This window comes from Lontra canadensis, unplaced genomic scaffold (genome assembly GCF_010015895.1).
Source record: "Lontra canadensis isolate GAN:19392208 unplaced genomic scaffold, GSC_riverotter_1.0 scaffold139, whole genome shotgun sequence".
NCBI lineage: Eukaryota > Metazoa > Chordata > Mammalia > Carnivora > Mustelidae > Lontra > Lontra canadensis.
Genome location: NW_022631133.1, coordinates 745,351 through 767,794, shown reverse-complemented (window position 1 = coordinate 767,794; position 22,444 = coordinate 745,351). Strand labels below are relative to the sequence as shown.

The 22,444-nt window shown below is 35.5% G+C and overlaps 1 protein-coding gene across 1 annotated transcript in view; it reads left to right on the top strand.

The window, feature by feature from the left end:
• The window catches only part of DLC1 (DLC1 Rho GTPase activating protein), a 412,671-nt gene that overhangs the window by 90,221 nt on the left and 300,006 nt on the right, over window positions 1-22,444 (top strand). The window contains exon 3 of the mRNA XM_032843405.1: window positions 12,243-12,392. Coding sequence (XP_032699296.1) covers window positions 12,243-12,392 — 150 coding nt within the window. The remainder of the gene's footprint in view (window positions 1-12,242; window positions 12,393-22,444) is intronic.

Below are 22,444 nucleotides of genomic sequence, written 5' to 3'. Positions count from 1 at the left end.
AGCCAATTATTTCTTGATATTACTAATCTTAGACCGTTTTTCCCCCACTGGTTAAAAAACTATACAACATCTAAAGTACTCTCCAGCTCTAAATTACTACTTTGTGGTTTGTTTCATAATTTTACCCTGAAAGTAACAGAATTTTAGCACCAAGTAATGTCCCATCTACATTGGACTTCTGAAAAGAGTGATATTGTATTCTCTTAAACCTCACCTTTTGAAAACACAGAAATTACTTTTAATTATTTAACTCTCATTACATATGTATTCTATATATACACTTAAAACAATGTTTTAAAGGAACATGAATCCCATTTTAAATGCTATTTAATATTCTTAAGCTCTTTAGCTCACAGACTTTGTCAGTCACATTTTTATTTGTATTTATTTTTGATTATACAAATGATAGTCAAGGAATTACTACCCGTCGTAGGAAAAAGGTACAAGTCAACACCACAGGAGACTCATATATTACGGAATTTAACTATTTGACTTAAAAGCCACAGAAACTTAATGGTCCCTTTTATGGGCACATGGTTTATATGGAGAACAAACAGGATATATAGATAAAGAAAAATTTTTCTTCAATGTGCTGGAGAGATTCCCCAGGCAGAAATTTGGGTTAAGAGTTATTACCATATTGGGAAAAAAGAAGGCATTGTTTGGTTTCCTTACGCACAAGAGAAAGGCAAACAAACAGGTCTTAATGATCTCAGGGAATTGGAGGATGAGTAACCTCAATATTTTGGAAGTGAAAGACTATTTCTCATATGTCCCTTTCCCTCAGAAGCATTATACCACAAAGACGTTTTTGAGTTTCTACTAAGTCTTGTAAGGACACGAATAATGACCTACTCTGTGGCCAACACATTTTCTAATCAGTGCATCTGACAAGTTCTCTTCGATTAAAAAGCAAAGAGAAAATTCCATAGCAGCTATACATATTTCTTTCTGTAGAAACTGACTTTTAGAGATTGATCATATTGTCTAGATGCTCATTAAAGACTGGGACTTAGTAGACAACTGTTAATTAATCAAAAAATTCTTCTGAGTGCCTCTTCATTCATTCTCTCTGCTGAATACTGCCATGGTTCCAGGGAAGCCAGATGCCCCATCTCCTCTCATGCAGACTTTCAAAATGATGGGGAGACGAATGTGCGTGAAATGTTTAATAATATAAGGGAGCTACTACTGACTGGTTATTCCTTTTTAACTTAGTAATCACTAAAGATTACTAAATTAGATTAGATGAAAGAAATAGCTATACTAAAATACATGCTGGAATTTAATTGTCAGTGATTTTTGAGCATCTTGACCAACTTTATTAAGGAATAATTAACAAATATATTTGTGTATATTGAAAATGTACAACATGGTGATATGATATAATATACATTGTGGAATGATTACCAGGATCAAAATACATAATTACCTCAAAATATATCCATTACCTCACATGGTTAACTTCGTGTGTGTGTGTGTGTGTGTGGTGTGTGTGTGTGTGTGTTTGTGTGCCTCTGTGTGGAATGCTTAAGGTCTACTCTAAGTAACTTTCAAATATGCAGTTCTGTACTAATAACTATAGTTACTATGTTGTACATTAGATTCTCAGACTCCTTTTCTTATAACTGAAAGTTTGTACCTTTGACCTTCATTTCCCCATTTTCCCTACCTCACAGCCCCTGGAAGCCACCATTCTATTCTATAAAATCTACATATCCATAAAAATCTCTTAAATCTTTAAAAATCTATAAAATCAGGTTCTTTTTTAAAAAATTTTGCATAGAAATTGTACCATGCTGTATTAGTCTTTCTCTGTCTGGCTTCATTCACTTAGAATCATGTCCTCCAGCTTCATCCATGTTGTCACAAATGGCAAGACTTTCCTCTTTTTATAGCTGAATAATATTCCTTTAGGGGTAGTCAGTTCTTTAGTGGTGGTCCATTAATTCTTTAATGGACATGTAGGTTGTTTTCATATCTAGGCTATTGTGAATATTGCTGCAGTGAACATGGAACTACAGATATCTCTGTGGGATACTGATTTCATTTCCTTTGGATATTTTTTTTGCTGGATCATATAGGAGTTCTATTTTTAATTTTTTGAGGACCTACCATATTGCTTTCCATAGAAGCTATACCAATTTACATTCCTACCAACAGCGCACATAAGGTTTCCTTTTCTCCGCATTCTCTCTGACATTTGTTTTCTCTTGTCTTTCTATACTAGACATTCTGACAGGTGTGAGGTAGTATCTCATTCTGGTTTTGATTTGCATTTCCCTGATAATTAGCGATATTGAGCACCTTTTCATATATCTATTGGCTATTTGTATGTCTTCTTGGAACAGTGTCTTTTCAGGTCTTTTGCCATATTTTAATCAGATATTTTGCTTTTGGTTATTGAGTTATATGAATTTTTTTAGATATATTTTGGATACTAAACCCTTATCAATTTGTGGTTTGCAAATAGTTTCTCCTATTCTGTAGGTGTGCCTTTCATAACAGATTGCCTAATAATATCTTAAAAACTCTGACACATGTTTACTTAAATCACTATTTGGGTTAAGTGCTTATCAGTAGTATCAACAATTTTATTAAATTCTATCAAGTTACATTGCATAGCACTAGCTTCCATTTAACTTAAAAAATAAAATGTTGTCAAATAAGAATATTTTTCTTAGTTCATTGCAAGTGTGTAGCTTGTCCCCTAAAACTTAGCCTTAAAATCAGAAATACAGAATCATCTAAATTTTATTTTATATGCTTACTGACTAGAGCTCTGTAAATCTTACCTTTTCCGTATGGAGTACCGTTATATCATTTTTCACAAAATGTCGGTTTGGCTCTATGGTGGAAAGCCAAGGTAATAATGGTACTTTTTTCTATCTCTGGGCAAAAAGAAACAGTGCAGCTATTCAGGAACTTGTCTAATCTGTAAGAAGAGAATTGTAACTCACAGAGTAACAAGGAAGACCAGGGTATATATCACATGGTTCCCACCAGGACTCAACCTATTGAAAGTGATTGTCACAGAAAGAGATGACCACCAGATCTCAACAAACCTGACTGTGGGAAGTGGCACTCAGGGAAGTGGAACCACTGGGCAAGATAAATCATCTCTTCACATGTGAAAATTTAATAACCTTACAATTTAGTTAACTTATTTACTGAATGTGTGGGCATCTTTCCATATCATTAATGAGGATTTTCAATCACTAAGTTAAAGTCTTCACAGTATGACAATATATGGATATACCAAGTCTTTTCAAAATCATTCATGATAACAGCAGAGATAGAGAAGAAAAGTTATTAACAAAGAGTGTTATACAGTTCACTAACAAAATTTCTTCTGGGCAGTTTTATGTTTGTGATGTTTGTCACCTTTTTAAGTTGTAATTTGTAGTGCTTTATTTTCTTATTTTAATAAAGTAAATAAAATCTTTACTTTTTTACCTAATAAAAAATAATAATCACTGATATAATTTATAATCATATCGTCCCTATAGGAATTTCAAACTATATGGAAAAACATATAGGTTTCCTTCCTCCCAGTTCTACCCCCACTCCCAATGATTAGGTATCTTTCCGGCTCCTTGTTTGTGCATCTATATATATGCATGTGAAAGTACAGAATTTTGCTTCAGGTCTGTTTTATGTGTGTGCCTGTGTGTGCACGCCAGCATGCATATTGTGTGCTCATTTGGTACCTAAAAGATTTCATGCCATAGGATATTGTCCTCCACATTTGTTTCTCCACTTAACAAACCTTCTTGGAGTGCTTTCCTTATGAGTAGCAGGGCCCTAAGTACAATTTCGCAAGTTATTCCCTGCACAAGGACACCAGACTAAAGTGAGAACTCCTGGGCAACCATGTTTTACTAGTCAAGCAGTGAACCTGGTATGGGGCTGTATCCCTCCAAAGGGCCACAATTTCTGACTTATATTGAAGAGCTGACTAGGTTACTTGTGGCTGTGTCAGTGCATGTGAGCCTACCTCGTATTTGTCACTACTGGGTAGTGTTCTAAAAAATAATGGTACTGTAATTTATTACATTAAACTGTTTTCTACTGATGGCCACATAGTTATTTCCTGTTCTTTAGCCACTAAGAAAAAATAATGTTTCAGTGAATAGTATTGGGCATACTAATTTTATTTTTAACTGTAAAAAAAGTTGAGTCTAATTAAAGAAAAATACTAAGAATTATGTAGTGGTAGTCCTCAGTATGATGGACATTGGAGAAACACTGGTCATTATCAGAAAGAGTGTGAGAGGTAAAACTAGAAAAGTTGACAGAAGCCAGGTCAATACAGACTTTTTTCTAAATTAAGTCATATATTTTTATGGAAGAAATTTTTACTTTTGTCTCTCTTTGTTATCCACACCTAAAGAAAGACAATCATAATATTCCTGAAAACAGTTATAACAAAATTTTAACGTTAAATGGATGTTTTTCTTGTTTTCAAACTGGGAAAAGTCATGTCTCCTTAAATATCTGAGCCCAAGGACAGAGCTACTGAGAATTGTTAAAAAAAAAAAAAAGAAAAGAAAGAAAGAAAAGAAAAGAAAAGAAAAGAAAAAGGTAAACACTACAGAGATATGCAGATATTAAGTCGGCATGATGATACAGAATAATCAACCCAGAAAGGCTGACTTTGTATCTACAAATGTACTAAGTGACCCTGAAAGTCTGTAATCAACTTTAGCACTTAAAGACTGATTTCATATGGTCTACCAAATTATTTCAGTAGAAATTATATCCCGCTCCCCAAAAATGGGCCTTTAAACCTAGTGGAGGAAATCATCCTCAGATTTCCCTGGAATAGAAAGGAATTGCTGCCCACACAGTTCTCTTCCCAGTTCACACCTGCCACTTCTGAGCACTCTGTCGAACCAGCTGCATAGATGTTCTTTGGAACTATGCAGGAGACTGTGTAAACAGTTTACAGCAGTCCTAGTTTAAAAATGCTCTGTCTGAAGCCTCGTTGAAGTTTAAAAATCCAGCAAAGGAGAGACCAGTTTTCTTCACCATGCTTTATAAATGGGAGGAGAGACATAGGAAATGAACACACACACTTAAGATAAAGCTATGATGTGAGTATCAGTTAAAAGATACCTTGTAGTAACTTTGAAGGAGGAATTATTTATCATGCTGTGTCATCTAATACTAAAATGATACTGGCACATGCTTACTTACTTGCTGTTAATTAAAGATAACGTGCAAAAATTTTGTGGTTGAACAGACTGTATATGGCAAATAGAAGATAGTTCCAGGTTTGTTTTATTATCTACCTCTTAACCTACATAGGTTTCATCTTGAAATACCAGAATAAAAATTAAAGTTGACTTGTTTAACTTGCCTAGAAATTGTGACATAAGATAACTATATTTTCTTTAGCTTCTGACTGGCTCTTCAGATGAATATCTTCATTGCTTCTGAAGAAAAAAAATTAACAACTTTCTGGTTCTTTAAGCAGGATATTATTTTAAGAAAGGAAAGTCTAGAGTGAGAAATTTATTGTCCAGTGAAATGTATAACACTAATACGAGATTTCATACTACTCCAGCTGGCTGCAGATCAAATAATTCAGAATGAAGTTGGGCCAAGTCTTTTGCTAAAAGGTCCCTTTCTACTGTGGGTGAACGAGGAGTATTACCAGCCCAGAATAGCCAGTAAGATGCGTATAGAATCAAAGTGTAGGGGCCAGAACCTTGGATTATGAATCAGGAAGTCTTAGTTCTATTCCTGGCTTAGCCTTTAATTTATTATGGCTGTCTCTGTGATGCCACAACTCATTGACAAGTAGAACATTCAGGCAGTGCTAAATTTGCTGAGCCAAATGTCTACTATTTGGAAGCATTCAGGTCTTTTACTGAATTTTTTTGGTTTTCTTCCAAATGCTTGGCATTAGGAAAACAGAACCCCTGCATCTCTGGGGGCAGCATCCTTTTCTCTGGACTTCATATTTGCCCAGTCTGTAAAACGTCTGGTAATTTTTACCTCTCCCGTGTCCCCATGTGTGTACTGTGTCCTGTATTGTTCAATAAAGGGCATCTGGAGGAGGGTTGGAATTATCTTCCCCAGATAGAAGAAAAGAAGAGTAGTGGAGTCTCATGTTCAGAGAATTCCTTCTCAGAGACCTGGAGAGAATGACTCCCTAAAAACCCTGTTTATCTCCCCCAGATCCTCCAGATCTCCCCCAGTCCCTCTGCCCAGGGACTAAATAGATATTGGGGGTAAATAAGGAGCATCTTTCAGATTTCCCAAGGAAAAACCATGTGGGTTGGCCATATTAGGCTTTTGACAACAAATCAAATGGGACAGTTTTTCTCCAAATTTCCCTAACTATCCACTGCTGAGTTTAAGAAAGAAATACAACTAGAAATTTCTTCCACAACAGTGACATATATTATCTGTACCTTGACAACAGCTAGTTACACTGTCAAGACAACAGGATGTTTCTGTTCTTACTGCATATATTGGGGAAAGGAGACATATATCACACTGTTGACTCAAGGTCAGCTCACAGGCAACTAAATAGCTTTTCCTCATTAAAAAAGCAAATCATGGCAATCGCATTAAGAATAGCCTATTCATGTTCTAAACAGGCACTTGATTCTTAACTGTGTTAAAGAGGGTGTATAGAACATGGGGAAATACTTGCCTACTCTGCCCTGATCAGACAACATATAGAGTAATATATTTAATTCTGGGCACCGACCATTAATTGGGTCATTGACAGAATTATGTCATATGCAGAGAAGAGTAAAGGGAACTAGTGAGGGTTTGAAAACATGTTGTATGAAAAATCATCAAGGGAACTGAGGATGATTCACCTAGAAAAGGAAGAAAATAGGCCCAACAGACCAGAGTTCTTCAAATATTTGAAAGACACTTTCATGGAATCACACCACTTTATGCTGCCTAGTTCTGGAGGGAGAAATTAGGAAGTTAGAGGAAGGTAAAATTTGACTCCGTGGCATTTCTAAACATTATAACTGTACAAATATGAAATAGGTAGCTTCCTAGGGAAGAGTGCATAGTACACAGGATATGGTCAGGAAACCTAGCAAATTATTGTTAAAGTATGAAAGAATTAGCCTAGAATGCAAAAGTTTTGACATTTAATTGTGGTTATTGGTGTTCTTCCAAAACATAGTTTCTGTATATTGGAAGGAATGGAATCAGGTTGCAGGAGTTGAGGAGAGTGTAAAGATACCTAAGTGGCATTAATTTAATAATTGTATCCATGAAAGGACAGCAAAATGGAATATTGGAAAGAGACCAGGACAGGGAATTGGGAGCGATGGGCTCTATTCTATTCAGTTTTGTTAATAGAGAAGTAATCTGGACTTAAAACTCCCTGGAATTCACTTTCTTCTGCAAAGTCAGGACACTATGGAACTAATAGCCATGGTTCTAGAGTTCTAGATTTCTAAAGTCTTAAATTTTGAAGAAAACATCCATCATGAGTTACTCAAAGAAATATGTTTGACTTATTGTCAAAAATACAACTATAAAAATACATTAATTATAATGAATTTTAAGGTATTTTATGAACATAAATAACGGGTAGTTCCAGGAAGGCAGATAAGTGAGAACTGCTAGGAAAAAAGAAGTCTCCAGAAGAACACTGAGTTTAAGTCTACCATTTAGACTAAACTCTACTTAGGCAACAAAAGCAAAAGTTAAGGAAAGTAAATGCATTAAGTAACTAGAGTGCATTATTTCAATATATTATTACATTGATTAAACCATAGTTACAGCTATTGGTCACCAGCTCACATAATCTCACAAGAGAAAACCTGGAGCATCTCTTCCAATTCTGCATTCAGTAATGTCTAGTTTGTAGCTGGAAACCAGCCATGGCAATATTTATGTCACAGAAAAATTGACCTTTTTTCAATTCAGGACTTTCTATGTGGAATACAGTTTCTAGACATTTACCAACATACCACTCCCTGTTTCCAAGAAACAACTTCCCCAAGAGCGCCTTCTTCTTTCACTTTGATCTCAAAATATGTACAGCCATGTTATGAAAGTATTTGTTTTTTTTTAATCTACTGTAGTTAGCACACAGTGTTATATTCGTTTCAGATGTACCATATAGTGATTCAACAATTCCTTGTATTATTCATTGTTCCTCAAGATAAATGTGCTCTTAAATTTGTTATTTCCTTATAATTATCATAATGTGGGTACAATTCAGGTTGCAGGGGGAGAAAAAGACTATAGGACTAGAAAATAATCTTAAGATAAATTGAACTGTTTATCATGTGATAAATGTGACTATTTATCATGAACTATTAATCATGTATATAAAGTAGGGTGAGGTTTCCAAAATGTTTAGTTGTCAGTATGTGGTAAGAACCCTAAAAGTTTAAAAGGCATAGTAGATCACTTATTTGCTGGCACCCTCCCAGTGGCCCCACTCAAAGAATGAATTGGCCTCTTTTACAGTGACTTTTATAACAATATAATGCGGCTCATATTTATATTCACCCTCTCATTGTGCTAGCACTCATTCCTTTCCCTGTCACTCACCTTTCTGGTGTTCCCAATCTTTTATCAGATCCTCTTACGCATCCAACTCATTGCTGTCTCAGCATCTTGCTGTCACTCAACACTGCATAGAATACTAATTTCCCAGTTTTCCTCCTTCCTTTTTCCCCTTCCTTCCTTCCTTTCTCTTTCTTTCTCTCTCTTTCTCTCTCTCTCCATCTCCACCTCCATCTCTCTCTTCTACCCTATTCTTTTTCTCCCAATCATGATTTAGCCCTCACTTCCACAGAAAACTCTTCCAGCCACCCTATACCACGTGGGAAACCCCTCGTCAGTGATTGTGTAGCTTCTTACCCTATTTATTTGCTTCTTACACTTGTTCCTATATGAAACCATCCTACTCATGAATTTATTATCTGTTGTTTGTCTTCTCATGGTTGATTATAATATTCAGGAAAGCAGAAATTTTTTTTTAATCTCTTATTCACTGGTGACTGTCTAGTTCCTTTAATGGTACTTGGCCCGTAACAGCTATGACTGCAGGAAAGATGGGAGGGGAGAGAATTTAGTGTTTTTGCCTCGATTTGAGTGGGTTATTGAAATACCAAAACCTTCATTAATAGGTAGCTTGATTTATTAAGAAGTCAGGGATGATAAGGAAAGCATGAAATAGAAGTTTCACTATAGAAGTCAACCTAGCCAAATCCTGCAAATATGCAGCTCTGTTTTCAAGCATGAGCTGTGTGCTGGAATTTAGCCATGGACTTATGAAAGGTTAGAACAGTAAAATATTAATATCTGGGCTTTAAAAACAAAGACAATAAAATTCACCCAAGGCATCTGATTTATAGTTAACTCTATTTTGTGAAGTTTTATGGATGTATAACACAGGATACTGGTCTGTGTACTGGCCACGTCAGGCTAGTGTAATGCGTGGTGAATAAGGAAGCATCCAGGAAGGAAGGGGAAAGCAATAGGCTTATTTCTCTAAAGGAATATTGTAGACCAAGGATGTTTGGTTTTATTCCTTTTGGCAGAGCATTTGAAATAATTTGATGCTCAGCCCATGGATTTGAAAATGTTTTAAAGCAAATCTCAGCATCCAGTTAATTCAAAGACAAATAGTTTCTGAGACCACTGCTGGTAGGGCTAGGACAACTCATGACATACTTAGTATTAACTTAGTAGCTGGAAAAATATCAAGATATACTTTCTAAGGCTTTAGGAGATGTTATTTCACTGGCTTGCATTGATTTCATATTATTCCTGAAAACATATTGCATGTGCACTGTATAATTTGACTCATCTGCCAGGTAGAAAAACATAATTTTTGTGCTTGAGGGTGTTATAAGTGGGAAATGAAAATCACACAAAAAATATATGTGGTTATAGAGATGTAAAGAACATTGTCTTGCCAAACACAACTTTGGTTTAAAAAAGAAGGAAATTATACAAGCAAATATATTGGAGAAGTAATCAAGAGGACGTCGTGCCTTCTATTAGTCAGATTTTCCATCTTCTGAGTATTTAGAAGAGAATTAAACTGAATAATCTCCAATATTTCCATGATTCCATTTTAAGATAGAAGCAGGATTTTACTATAAAGCTCTTTTGATTCTTTTGTTACTGTTTTTTTGGTTTTTAGAGAGTGGGCAAGTGCACACACAAGCAGGTTGGGGGTGGGGGCAAAGAGGGAGAGAGAGAGGATCCCAAGCAGTCTCTAACCCCAGTGTGGAGCCCACCACGGGTCTCGATCTCACAACCCTGAAATCATGACAAAAGCCAAAACCAAGAATCAGGCACTCAACTGACTGAGCCACCCAGGCGCCCCAATAAGACTCTTTTGAATAAAACAAAGTTCTATAACATTGAGGGATATGATATATAGTAAGGTTTAAAGTCTGTTTGCAAATATCCTGGACATTTTTAAGCATAAAGCATAAAACTTTATGATGACAAGAGTCTGTAATTGTGTCAGCCTCATTACATGTTTTATTTATTTTTTTTTAATATTTTATTTATTTATTTGACACAGAGAGAGAGAGAGATCACAGGTAGGCAGAGGAGCAGGCAGAGAGTGAGGCGGAAGCAGGCTCCCTGCGGAGTAGAGAGCCTGATGTGGGGCTCGATCCCAGGACCCCGAGACCATGACCTGAGCCGAAGGCAGTGGCTTAACCCACTGAGCCACCCAGGCACCCCCTCATTACATGTTTTAGACAGCAGGGACGATGAAAGGAAATTTAAGTAATAACCACAGCACAGTATTCTGAAGTAATTAACACAACAACAAAAAAAAAACTTCTTCTCAAAAGTGATGTCTTTGTGGAAGTATGACTCTTTCAATTTGACATTAGTCTGTTAAACCAAACACAAGCTCAGCTTACCCAACTAACTTATAGTTAGCTTAATTAATGATTCTTCTAACAATTTAATTCAATTCTTTGACACCTGGAAAATAATGCTCTGTAATATTAATAATCTGCTCTATCTCTTGTGGGCACAGAGAACCCTATAGAATTATTTAATCCATGAAATTACCCTAGTAAGTCCTTGTTCTTTGGGAAACCTTCCTAATGATGGCCAGAGAATTTAGGGGATTGAAAGAAAAATGCCAAAAACAAAAGGTCTGATTCAGGCAGTCCTCTAACTATCCCACTGCCAATACCATCACCTGCTCCCTTGTACCACACTCCTCAGTCTTCTGTTGTGATATATTTTTCCTTTGAGGTCTCCACTGGTTTTCCTTTCAAAGCTGATTTTACCTAGATAAATATCAAAGACAGATGAGAAGATGGCAACATGAGTGACAAATGATGATATTCTTCAAAAGGGCTAGCCCTGAGTCTATTATATCTCTCACTAGATTTTGCTTCTGAAGAACCTTACTGTGCTTTCCATGGCCTTTTACCCCTCCCAGTGCCTTACCCAACCTTGATAACTTATACAACACACAGGGAATCTGGAAGATTCCTAATATTAATTGACTTGATTTGGATATGCTATAGTAAGCAGTCATGGCCAAATAACTACATATGGTTAATGAGAAACTTTAGGTATTCCTGGAAGCAACAGTATTTCCACAACATATCTCTGTATTACAGAAAATTTAGAATAAGTAACTGTGATCCTTTATAAAAAGATACACAATCGTGGGGGCTCTTTTCAAAAATGTGTGGAAGTAGAAGAAGCTTGAAAAGAAATGTTGAAGTAGCCGTAGGCAAATGGCCCCATGCAAAAACAAAAAAAAAAAAACAAAACAAAAAAACCTACTACACAGACTGAAATCCTGCCTTCTTTGGTTATTTTCCCATTTTTTTTACTATACTCAGAAATATTCTTTCAAAAGTATTCTCTTATATGGATCCCCACAAACAGTTATTAGTATGTCATAGTTGGTTTGTACCATGAAAAAAGTATTGTATAACTTTTCCCAAGAATAATGCGCTGAAAGATAGTAAACATGTATCAGTACTCACTGATGTTTTACTTCTTTTTCATTGCACTTTTTTCCCAGAAGATGTATATTTAAAATTCAAGTAAAATGCTTCCTTGGCAGTTGGCTAGTATCTTCCCAATGAAGAGCCCATTGATGATACAGAATAGAACTTCCTTGCCCCCTTGAGTAGAAGGAGGCCTATTATTCAGTGTCCTTTTTGTCACATTGAAGAACAGGGAACTTTTTATTCTTTCCAAGAAATGGCCTTTCAGATTCAGTAACAACATGTTCTGTTCCTCAGGAAATAAGAGAAGATCGAGATAGGGCGCGGCTGGACTCCATGGTGCTGCTAATTATGAAACTGGACCAACTTGATCAGGACATTGAGAATGCCCTCAGCACCAGCTCCTCTCCGTCCGGCACACCAGCGAACCTGCGGCGGCACATTCTTGTGAGCTTTTTCCTCTTTCGACTTCTTTTCCCACGAGAATGCTACCTCTGTTTCATACAGTCCCTCTTGCAAATGAAACATCTTTGATGGGAGCACTACCTATATGTGACCCGGATAAGTGTTCTGTAAAGATCTCTCAAGTAATTCTATGCTTGATGCAATATTATTTAAAAGAGAAGTACGATTAAAAAGGAGATGATTATCAGTTAGACCAAAATAAAGGGTCACCAGGGAAAATTCTGTTTCCTCGAGGTCAAAACATCTTTACTGTAGTCGTTTCTCTCATTGTCTGTCTTCTCTGACATCCTGTGAACACCATTAGCAATGCTATGTCTATCTTGTTTAATATTTCATTTCCAGTATCCCACAAATTTACACTGCATGTAAAAGATGCCTAAATATTTGCTGCTTGCACACATGCATTCATGGATGTTTGGATAGATGGGTGGATGGATGAATGGATGCTGGACTGACCCAGCCTACTCTAAGAAATAATTTAGGTGAGATTAAATTGAAAGCACTCTAAAATTCACTCCGTGAAACACAATGAGTAGGCCAGAGGGAAGAATTTTATTCTACTGTGCATTAATTTCATATGAGACAGATACTTCTCTGAGATTCTGATACTCAAAATAAAATTTTGAATTCAGATTCCAGGACTTACTATACACTTTACATATTTACTATTAGTTTTATTTTAAATGGCTTGTTTGTATAGATCAAGCAAATGTGATGGTAGATTTAATTAAGTCATGAATCCCTTTTCAATTAATCTATTACTTTTACTATGCAATAATCAATACATTAAGTCAAGAAATTATATATTTACCTATGATCAAAGGGTTGGAAAACTCTGTATATAAACCTGAGAACCTACCAAAATAGAACTATTCTGTATCAAATTCTTTAGAATTAGTATAGTTCTACCATTGATTCTGAAGTTGTTCAAGACTTATTCTGACTATGGGGCAGAACTTTTCAAAGTAAAAAACCAAAATGATAGCTAACCTTATCATATGCTAGGTATTATTCTAAATGATTTATACATATTAACACATTCATTCCTCGCATTTTTCAAGTGAGTGAACACAGAGAAGTTCGTAATTGTATGTGTCAGAGCTGGAGTACATGCCCAGGGAGCCTTGCTCTAGAGCCCTGTCATTTAACCACTACACCACGGCTTTCTCTAGTTGACTATGGTCAACTTATATCTTAGAGCTTAAGAAAATGATAGATGATAGATCAATGGAGAGAGAGAGAAAGAGAGGAAGAGGAAGGAAGGAAGGGAGAGAGGAAGGGAGGGAAGAAGGGGGAGGGAGGGAAATTAGATGCTTCAACTTAAAATCTGATAGAATAAAATCTTCGTTTTTGCCTCTGATCTTCTGGATGCTTTTTTTCTTACCCTTCAGGATTCATTTCATTTCACCTTTATGGTGAAATCTTGCATACATCTCCTTCTGTCTTCCCATAGAGAATCAATTACTCCTTCCAACAAAAAGGGTATTTTCATCTTTCTTACATATGAAGGGTTGTAAAACAATTGTACTCAATTTACTTTTAAAGCCACAAATAACTATATTTTTCAATAAGAGGTAATGTTTAGTAGTTCACCATGATGTAGGCATGGGATACATTTTTCTCTTTGGAAGTTGTCTGGTAATAATTGTTAATATCTCCCTATCTTTTTAATCTCTCCCCTTTTCCATCTGTATTGAACTTTCCTCAATCCCCATGTATTTAGAGGAAAAAACCGAACCCAGATTTCTGCTGAATGCAGCTCCATATTGTCATCTCCACCTCAGAAAGCAAGACAGCTCTTATCTGCTAGGTATATTTCTTTGTTCAGTGGTAAAGACAAAAAAAAAACCAGGAACAACTGCAGGTGATGATTTTAGGATTCACCTACATCTACATCCCCTGCCTCCATTTAAAGTATAAACTGGATTTTAATTACATGCACTATCTCATGGAATATCACCGCCATTACTGAGCAATGGTTGATTATATGAATAAAGATCTACTTCAGTTCAATATATATTTCAGTTTTCAGTTCAATATATCCTTGGAATAGGCAAAATAATACCATAGAAACCTTATGAAATTCAGAGTTTGCAGGCCCGGGTTCAAATACTATCTCTACAACTGAATATCTAAGAATACAAGAAAATTATTTGATTTCTCAATTTCAAGTTCATGTGAAAAAAGGCAATATTATTTCCTATCTAATGGCTTGTTGGGAGAAGTAAATGAAAGAATATATGTTAAGATGTATTACACAGATCTGGCACAGAGCACATATTTAGAACGTGTTATTCCCATTCCTTCTCCCATGTATTCACACCAGGCACTGGGCTAAAGATGAATAAGCCTGAAGTGCTCAAAACAGCTTTGTGGCTTTTGGTCATCCCTTACTCTTTATTTCTCTTCATTGGTATTTAAAGCTAATTTTAAAATTCTCTCATCATTCAAAATTTTTTCCACAGGCACTTTCCGTTTCTTTTGGTAATTACACCATGGAATAAAGGAATTATAGCAGCATGATTATGACCTTGATCACCTAGCAAGGAGCACTGTCCCAGATTCAGAGGAGAAACTCCCTCTTTCACACCCTTATACTCCACTGTGAACTCACAGTTTAACAGGAAGACAAGACACAAAATTAAACAGTCATCTCAGTTTGAGATTACTTGTGAGAAAATGCTGGAGTGAGCTTTCTATCTATAATAAATGGTATAAAAAATAATAATAGACTAGAGCCTTTAACAAATGGTTTGAAGATGGGAGAATAAATAAAATAAGAATAGAAATTGAAACAGAATAGAAATAAAGATTTGAAGGAGGCTGACTTGAGACTTGCAAGTTGGCTATACCTTGGTGGTTTACCCCAACCCAGGATCTAGTTTTCTCCTCTGAAGTCCAAATACTTGATTCTGTCCAAGTACCCACTTCATGTCAGTCTCAAAGAGCTGCAAATGGTGGTCCATCTCATGGAATGAATGCAAGTAGGAAATGGAGAAGACAGTAGTATTTACTGAGCACTAACATTTAAATATATTACTTCATTTACCCTCAACAATCTTAAAATAAGCTGAGCTTCAGAGAAGATGAGTAATTTACCTAAGGTTATACAAATGGGGAGTGGGTAGTAATTTACTGAAAGACAGGTGGTAAGATTTATTTCTACATATGTTAGACTTAAAAGCCTGTGCTCATTCCACTATATTATAACTCTTCCCCAAGATGGAAATTGTTCATTCATAATGGAATAAGTGCCATTTCCAGAACCAGAATTGCCTTTTCTGACAGTCGAAGAACTTTTTTCCTGATAACAAGGTATTCTGAATATTAAATTACTAATTGTGTTTGAATTAATGTATAAACAAGGCAATATTGATAATATCTTTGGGTATTTCATCTATGCCATCAAGAAGCTTAAGAAACATACAACCCAGAACCCATTTCACTACCTTTAACTGAACCTCTAGCACTCTTCTACAGTATTTTTTGGCCTTCGTGGACCTTTTCCCATAGTCTAAGGCAGCTATTCAAAAATTTTGCTATTGTCCCCAAACCCTACCCAACTCTTACACCTGTCTCTTAGCAAATATGCTTACATTCCTCCTCCCAGAGAAAATGGACCATTGACAGGAATTTTGCAGCCTCACAACTGTAAATATCTGTAGGTACTCCTTTTCTTATCTCTTTTACTCCTATGTCCTCCCCTATGAGCCAAGCTCCTCTTCACCTAGTATATATTTTGTGATTTGATTCTTGTCTTTTGCTCCATCATTTCTCTGTAGCTTATCTCCTGTCTGAAAAATCCAGTAGTAATTCCTCAGGCTTCTGCTGTAGCATTTGATGCAATTGCATATCCTCTCATCCTTGGACTTCACAATGCCCTGGACTTCTGGTTCCTCTCTTTCTTTTCTTTCATATCTTCAGTAGTTACTTTTCATATACTAAAGTGACTCTTTTTCCTCTATTTACCCCCTAATTCTTATTTCTAGATTTTAGACTCAGTTCTATGTCTGACAGAATATTCTCCCTGGAAATTATCATGGATTACATGATATTCTTCATATTTAGGGTCACCAATGAGACCTTTTTTGCTATCTCCAGATCTGTATATCCAATGGATCACTAGCTACTTCTTTATGCCATAATTGTACTATGTATGCATCTCTACTATAGCACATCATACTGTATTCCCTACCATATTGGGAACTACTCCAAGATTTTTGTATTTCTATTTCCTGGCACAGTTGAAGCATGGGGTAACAGTGATGAGTGGAGCTTCATAGGGAGATGATGTGGAATATGAATTATACAAAGTGAAGATGAGTCACAGGGAAATTATTAGATGGCAGTTGTAATGATAATTTAGGGCTTGTTAACCACGTGGTTTGGGCATGGTAGCAGTGGAAAAAGAAAAGAAGGAATGGGTGTAAAAGATTCTGAGAGAGCTTGCATGTGATTTCTCATAGTAAAGAGAGAGCAAACAAAATAGTAAAGATTTGTACTGAATTACATATTTGTGACCCCCCTTAAATCACTTACATAGTTGTGTTTTAAGCCCCCAGCAGAATATCACAGCTATGTAAGGAAGTTGAACTCTGGGATCTGACAAATCTGACTTTTAATGTCAACCATGCTGCATATTGTGAATTTGGTCAAATTACTTGCCTTAACTACATCTATCAAGTGACGATGATAATACCCTCCATATAGGGTTGGTAAATATTGAAGCAGGTAATTGATGTGTAGCATTGTCTTTAAAAGATAAAAACACAATAAAAGGTAGATTTTTAAAGCGTTTCTCAGTTTGCCTCAGAATTGTTGTATTGTTAGAAAGGCCGAAGGTTACCCTGTTAATCACCAAATCAAATTATAAACAGGAAGGTCATATATAAATGGCTTGTAAATTACCTACTACTTACAACTGTCAATTTGATGTTGATTTAATTTGAAATTTTTCTTCCAATTAGGATGGCTTTTATTTATTTTTCATGCTTAATTGCTCTGGCTAGGATTTCCTATGTTGAAAAGGAGTGATGGGGGTAGGCACCCTTGTCATATTCCTCATTTTAGAGGAAAAGTTTTCATTTTTTTCACCGTTGAATAGGATGTTAGCTGTGGCTTTGCCATACATCGTACTTATTATATTGGGATATATTTCTTCTATATACAATTTGGTGAGAGCTTTTATTATGAGAAGGTGTTGAATTTCATCAAATACTTTATCTATTGAGATGATTATATTTTTATTCTTTTTTTTTTTTCTAATTTTATTTTTTATAAACATATATTTTTTCCCCCAGGGGTACAGGTCTGTGAATCGCCAGGTTTACACACTTCCCCGCAATCATCATAGCACATACCCTCCCCAATGTCCATAATAACCCCATCCCCCCCAACCCCCCTCTCCCCAGTAACCCTCAGTTTGTTTTGTGAGATTAAGAGTCACTTATGGTTTATCTCCCTCCCAATCCCATCTTGCTTCATTTACTCTTTATTCTATTAATGTGGTGCATCACATTTGTTGATTTGTGTATGTTAAACATGCTTGCATCCCATTTGATCATGGTGTAACATGCTTTTAATGTGCTGTTGAATTTTGTTTGCTAAAATTCTGTTGAGACTTTTTTACATCTGTATCAAGGATATTGACCTGTAGGGTTCTTTTTATTATTTTTTTGTTTTGTTTTGTTTTGTTTTGTTTTTCTTACAGTGTCTTTATCTGGCTCTGGTATCAGGGTCATCCTGGCCTTGTAAACTGAGTTTGGGAGTATTCCCTTCTGTTCATTTTTTTAGAAGAGTTTGAGAAAGATTGGCATTAATTCTTTAAATGTTTGGTAGAATTCCTCAGTGAAACTATCTAATCCTGGCCTTTCCATTGTTGGAAGATTTTTAATTCTACTTTAATCTCCTTAATTATTGGTCTGTCAGGATTTTCTGTTTCTTCATGATTCAGTCTTGCTTCATCTTTTTCTTTTAATTTCAGCTTTATTAAGGTATAATTTATAAGTAAAATTATAAGCTATTTAAAGTGAATATCATGGTGATTTTATATATATATATGTGTGTGTGTGTGTGTGTGTGTGTATATATATATATATATATATATTTGTGAAAAGACTTCCATCAGTCTTTTGGATGAATACATCCATTACTTAACATGTTTACCTTTAGGGTTTATTCGTTTGGTTGGTTTTTTTTTGTTTTTTTTTGTTTTTATTTGGTAAGAAGAATATTTTAGTTCTATTCTCTTAGCAAATTTATTTTTTTTAAAGATTTCATTCATTTATCTATTCTAGAGAAAGAGAGTGGGTGGAGGGCAGGGGGAGAGGAGAAAGAATCTCAAACAGACTCCACACTGATTGCCGAGCCCAATGTGGGGCTCAGGCTCATGACCCTGAGATTATGATTGGAGCTGAAATCAAGAGTCAGATGCTCAACTGACTGAGCCACCCACGCACCCTCTCTTAGCAAATTTCAATTATTATTTTTTAATATAGTCCTATCAACTGTAGTCACCATGTTTTACACTAGAACCTCAAACCTTATTCATCTTACAGCTGAAAGTTTGTACCTTTTTAACCAACCCCTCTCTATTTCCATCCTTGGGACCTTTCAGTGCTATTGGTGATTTATAATTTCATAATAAAAAATATAAAACTACTTTCATTGTGAGGACTAAGAAAGGGATGTTAATATTTTTCAGTCTAGCTATTTCTTAAAACAATATTTAATGAACATATTTTACATGTCAGGAACTATGATATATCAGTGGAAAAGACATATGAAGTCCCTACTCTTGTGATACATAGATTTTAACAAAGAGAAACAGTTGGGTGCCTGGGTGGCTCAGCAGTTAAGTGTCTGCCTTCGGCTCAGGTCATGATCCCAGGGTCCTGGGATCAAGTCCTACATCAGTCTCTCTGCTCAGCAGGAAGTCTCCCTCTGCCTCCTGCTTTGCCTGCTTCTCTTTCTCTCTCTGCCAAATCAGCCAATAAATAAAATCTTTTAAAGAGAGAGAGAGAGAAACATATAAGATTAGAAAAATAGATGAGTGGAGCGTGGATGGGGGGACAGATGGATGGATGGATAGATAAATAGGATTATGAATGGATATAATTTATATGTGTAGATAAACAAGGTGATAGATGATAAAATAATGACATACTGTGGAGGCTGAAGGGAAGAAACTCCTTTAGCTTGAAATGTGAATGAATATTCAAGCCAAAATCTGGTTTGACAAGAAGGGGCCAGCAAAGGGAAATTCTGAGACAAGAGACAAGAAAGACATAGTTCCTTCTCTATAAATCAGTTTGGTGTTTTAGAAGAACTGAAAAACAACAAGTATGGTGAAAGCACACCAAGAAATAAGAGAATTGTAGAATATAAGGCTAGAGCATATAAATGCAGTGTAGATGATATTCAACCACATGAGCCATGAGAAAGTTGAGATGTAGAGAGTAGGCACAGAGGTTATTTAACTCATAGTTTTCTCAGGTTAAAGTTATAGACTGAAATGTGCCTCTGCTGCCTCCTCTTGGGATTCCCCTCACCCCCAACTTTCCTTTATGCTCTCAGGCTACCTTATAACATAAACAGAACATTTGATGGATTAAATGCACTGCTTTTGGAGAGATTACAATGTAATTGCATTCACTCAGCAGACATGTCTTATATACGTACCATGTACTAGTTTTAAGATGTCTTAATGATATTAATAATAACATGTACTTTGCATATATCTTGCATAATCCTCATGAGACTCTATGAATGCAAGCTATTATTTATACCCCCTTTCCTTTTTTAAATTTGAGTTTGGTTTGACATGCAATTTTACATTAGTTTCAGTTGTACAACTTAGTGATTTGACAAGTTTATGTATTATGTTCACCACAAGCGTAGCTATCATCTGTCCCATTACATTGCTATTAGAATATCATTGACTATATTCCTTATGCTCTGCTTCTATTCCCATAACTTAACACCTGTATCTCCCTCTCCCTATTACCCATTTTGCTCAACTATCCGCCTTTTTTCCATCAAGCAACCATCAGTTTGTTCTCTGTATTTATAGTTATGATTCTTTCTGTTTACTCACTTTTCTTAGATTCCATTTATAAGTAGAATCATGTGGTATTTCTCAGTCTGACTTATTTCACTTAGCAAAATTCCTCTAAGTCCATCCATGTTACTCAAATGGCATTACCTCATCCTTTTTAATGGCCATGAAATATTTCATGGCCATATATATGTATGTATCACATCTTCCTTATCCATTCATCTGTTGATGGACACCTAGATTGCTTCCATGTCTTGGCTGTGGTAAATAATGCTGCAATAAGAGGGATACATACATCTTTTAGAGTTAGTGTTTTCATTTTCCCTGGATAAATACCCAATAGTGGAATTACTAGATCACTAGATAATATATTTATTTTTAATTTTTTAAGGCATCTCCATATTCTTTTCCACAGCAGTTTCACCAGTTTACATTCCCATGAACAGTAGACAAGGGTTCCTTTTATTCCACTTGCTTGCCAACACTTTCTGTTCCTTGTCTTCTTGATTTTAGTTATTGTAACACGTATGGGGTAATATCTCATTATGGGTTTGATTTACATTTCCCTGATCAATAGTGATGTTTAGCATCTTTTCACATGTCTATTGGCGATATATGTGTCTTTAGAATAATACCTATTTAAGTCCTCTGCTCATTTTTTAATAAGTTGTTTGGTTTTTTGTTGTTGAATTATATATGTTTTTTATATATTTTGGATATTAGATATATCATTTGCAAATATCTTCCCTCATTCAGTCTTTTTGTTTTGTTGATGTTTTCCTTTTCTGTGCCAAAACTTTTATTTTGATATAGTCCCGATAGTTTATTTTTGCTTTTGTTTCCCTCGCCTTAGGAGACATACCTAGAAAAATGTTTCTATGACTGATGTCAGAGAAATTACTGCCTGTGTTCTTTTCTAGGATTTTTATGGTTTTGAGTCTCACATTTAGGTATTTAATCCATTTTGAGTTTATTTTTGTATATGGTGTTAGAAAGTGGTCCAGTGTCATTCTTTCACATGTAACTATCCCATTTTCCCAGCACCATTTATTGAAAAGACTGTCTTTTCCCCCATTGTTTATTATTGCCTCCTTTGTCATAGATTAGTTGACCATTTAAATGTAGCTTTATTTCTGGACTCTCTATTCATTTTATTGATCTCGGACTCTATTGGTCTATTTTGTGCCAGTACCATACTGTTTTGATTACTACAGCTCTATAGTATAACTTGTAATCTGGGATTCTAATACCTCCAGGTTTGTTCTTTCTCAGGATTGCTTTGACTATTTGGAGTCTTTGTGATTCCATACAAAAGTTAGTATTATTTGTTCTAGTTTTGTTAAGAATGTTGTTGGTATATTTGATAGGGATTGCATTGAATATGTAGATTACTTTGGGTGATATGGACATTTTGACAATATTAATTCTTCTAATCCATAAGTACAGAATATCTTTCCATTTGTTTGTGTCACATTTAATTTCTTTCATCGTGTTTTATAGTTTTCAGAATACAGATCTTTCACCTCTTTGGTTAAGTTTATTCCTAGGTATTTTATTGTGTTTGGTGCAATTCTAAGTGGTGGTGTTTTTTAGTTTCTCTTTCTGCTACTTCATAGTTAGTGTATAGAAATGCTACCAATTACTGGGTATTAATTTTGTATCCTGCCACTTTATTGAAGTTATTTATACTTCTAGTAGGTTTTTCATGGAATTTTTAGGATTATCTATGTATAATATCATGTCATCTGTAAATAGTGACAGTTTAATTTCTTCTTTACCAATATAAATGCTTCATTTCTTTTTCTTGTCTAATTGCTGTGGCTAGGACTCCTAGCACTATGTTGAATAAAAGTGTTGAGAGTGGACATCCTTGACTTGTTCCTGATCATAGAGGAAAAACTCTCAGTTTTCCCCTTTGAGGATGATAAAAGCACTGGGTTTTTCATATGTGGCCCTTATTATATTGAGGTATGTTACC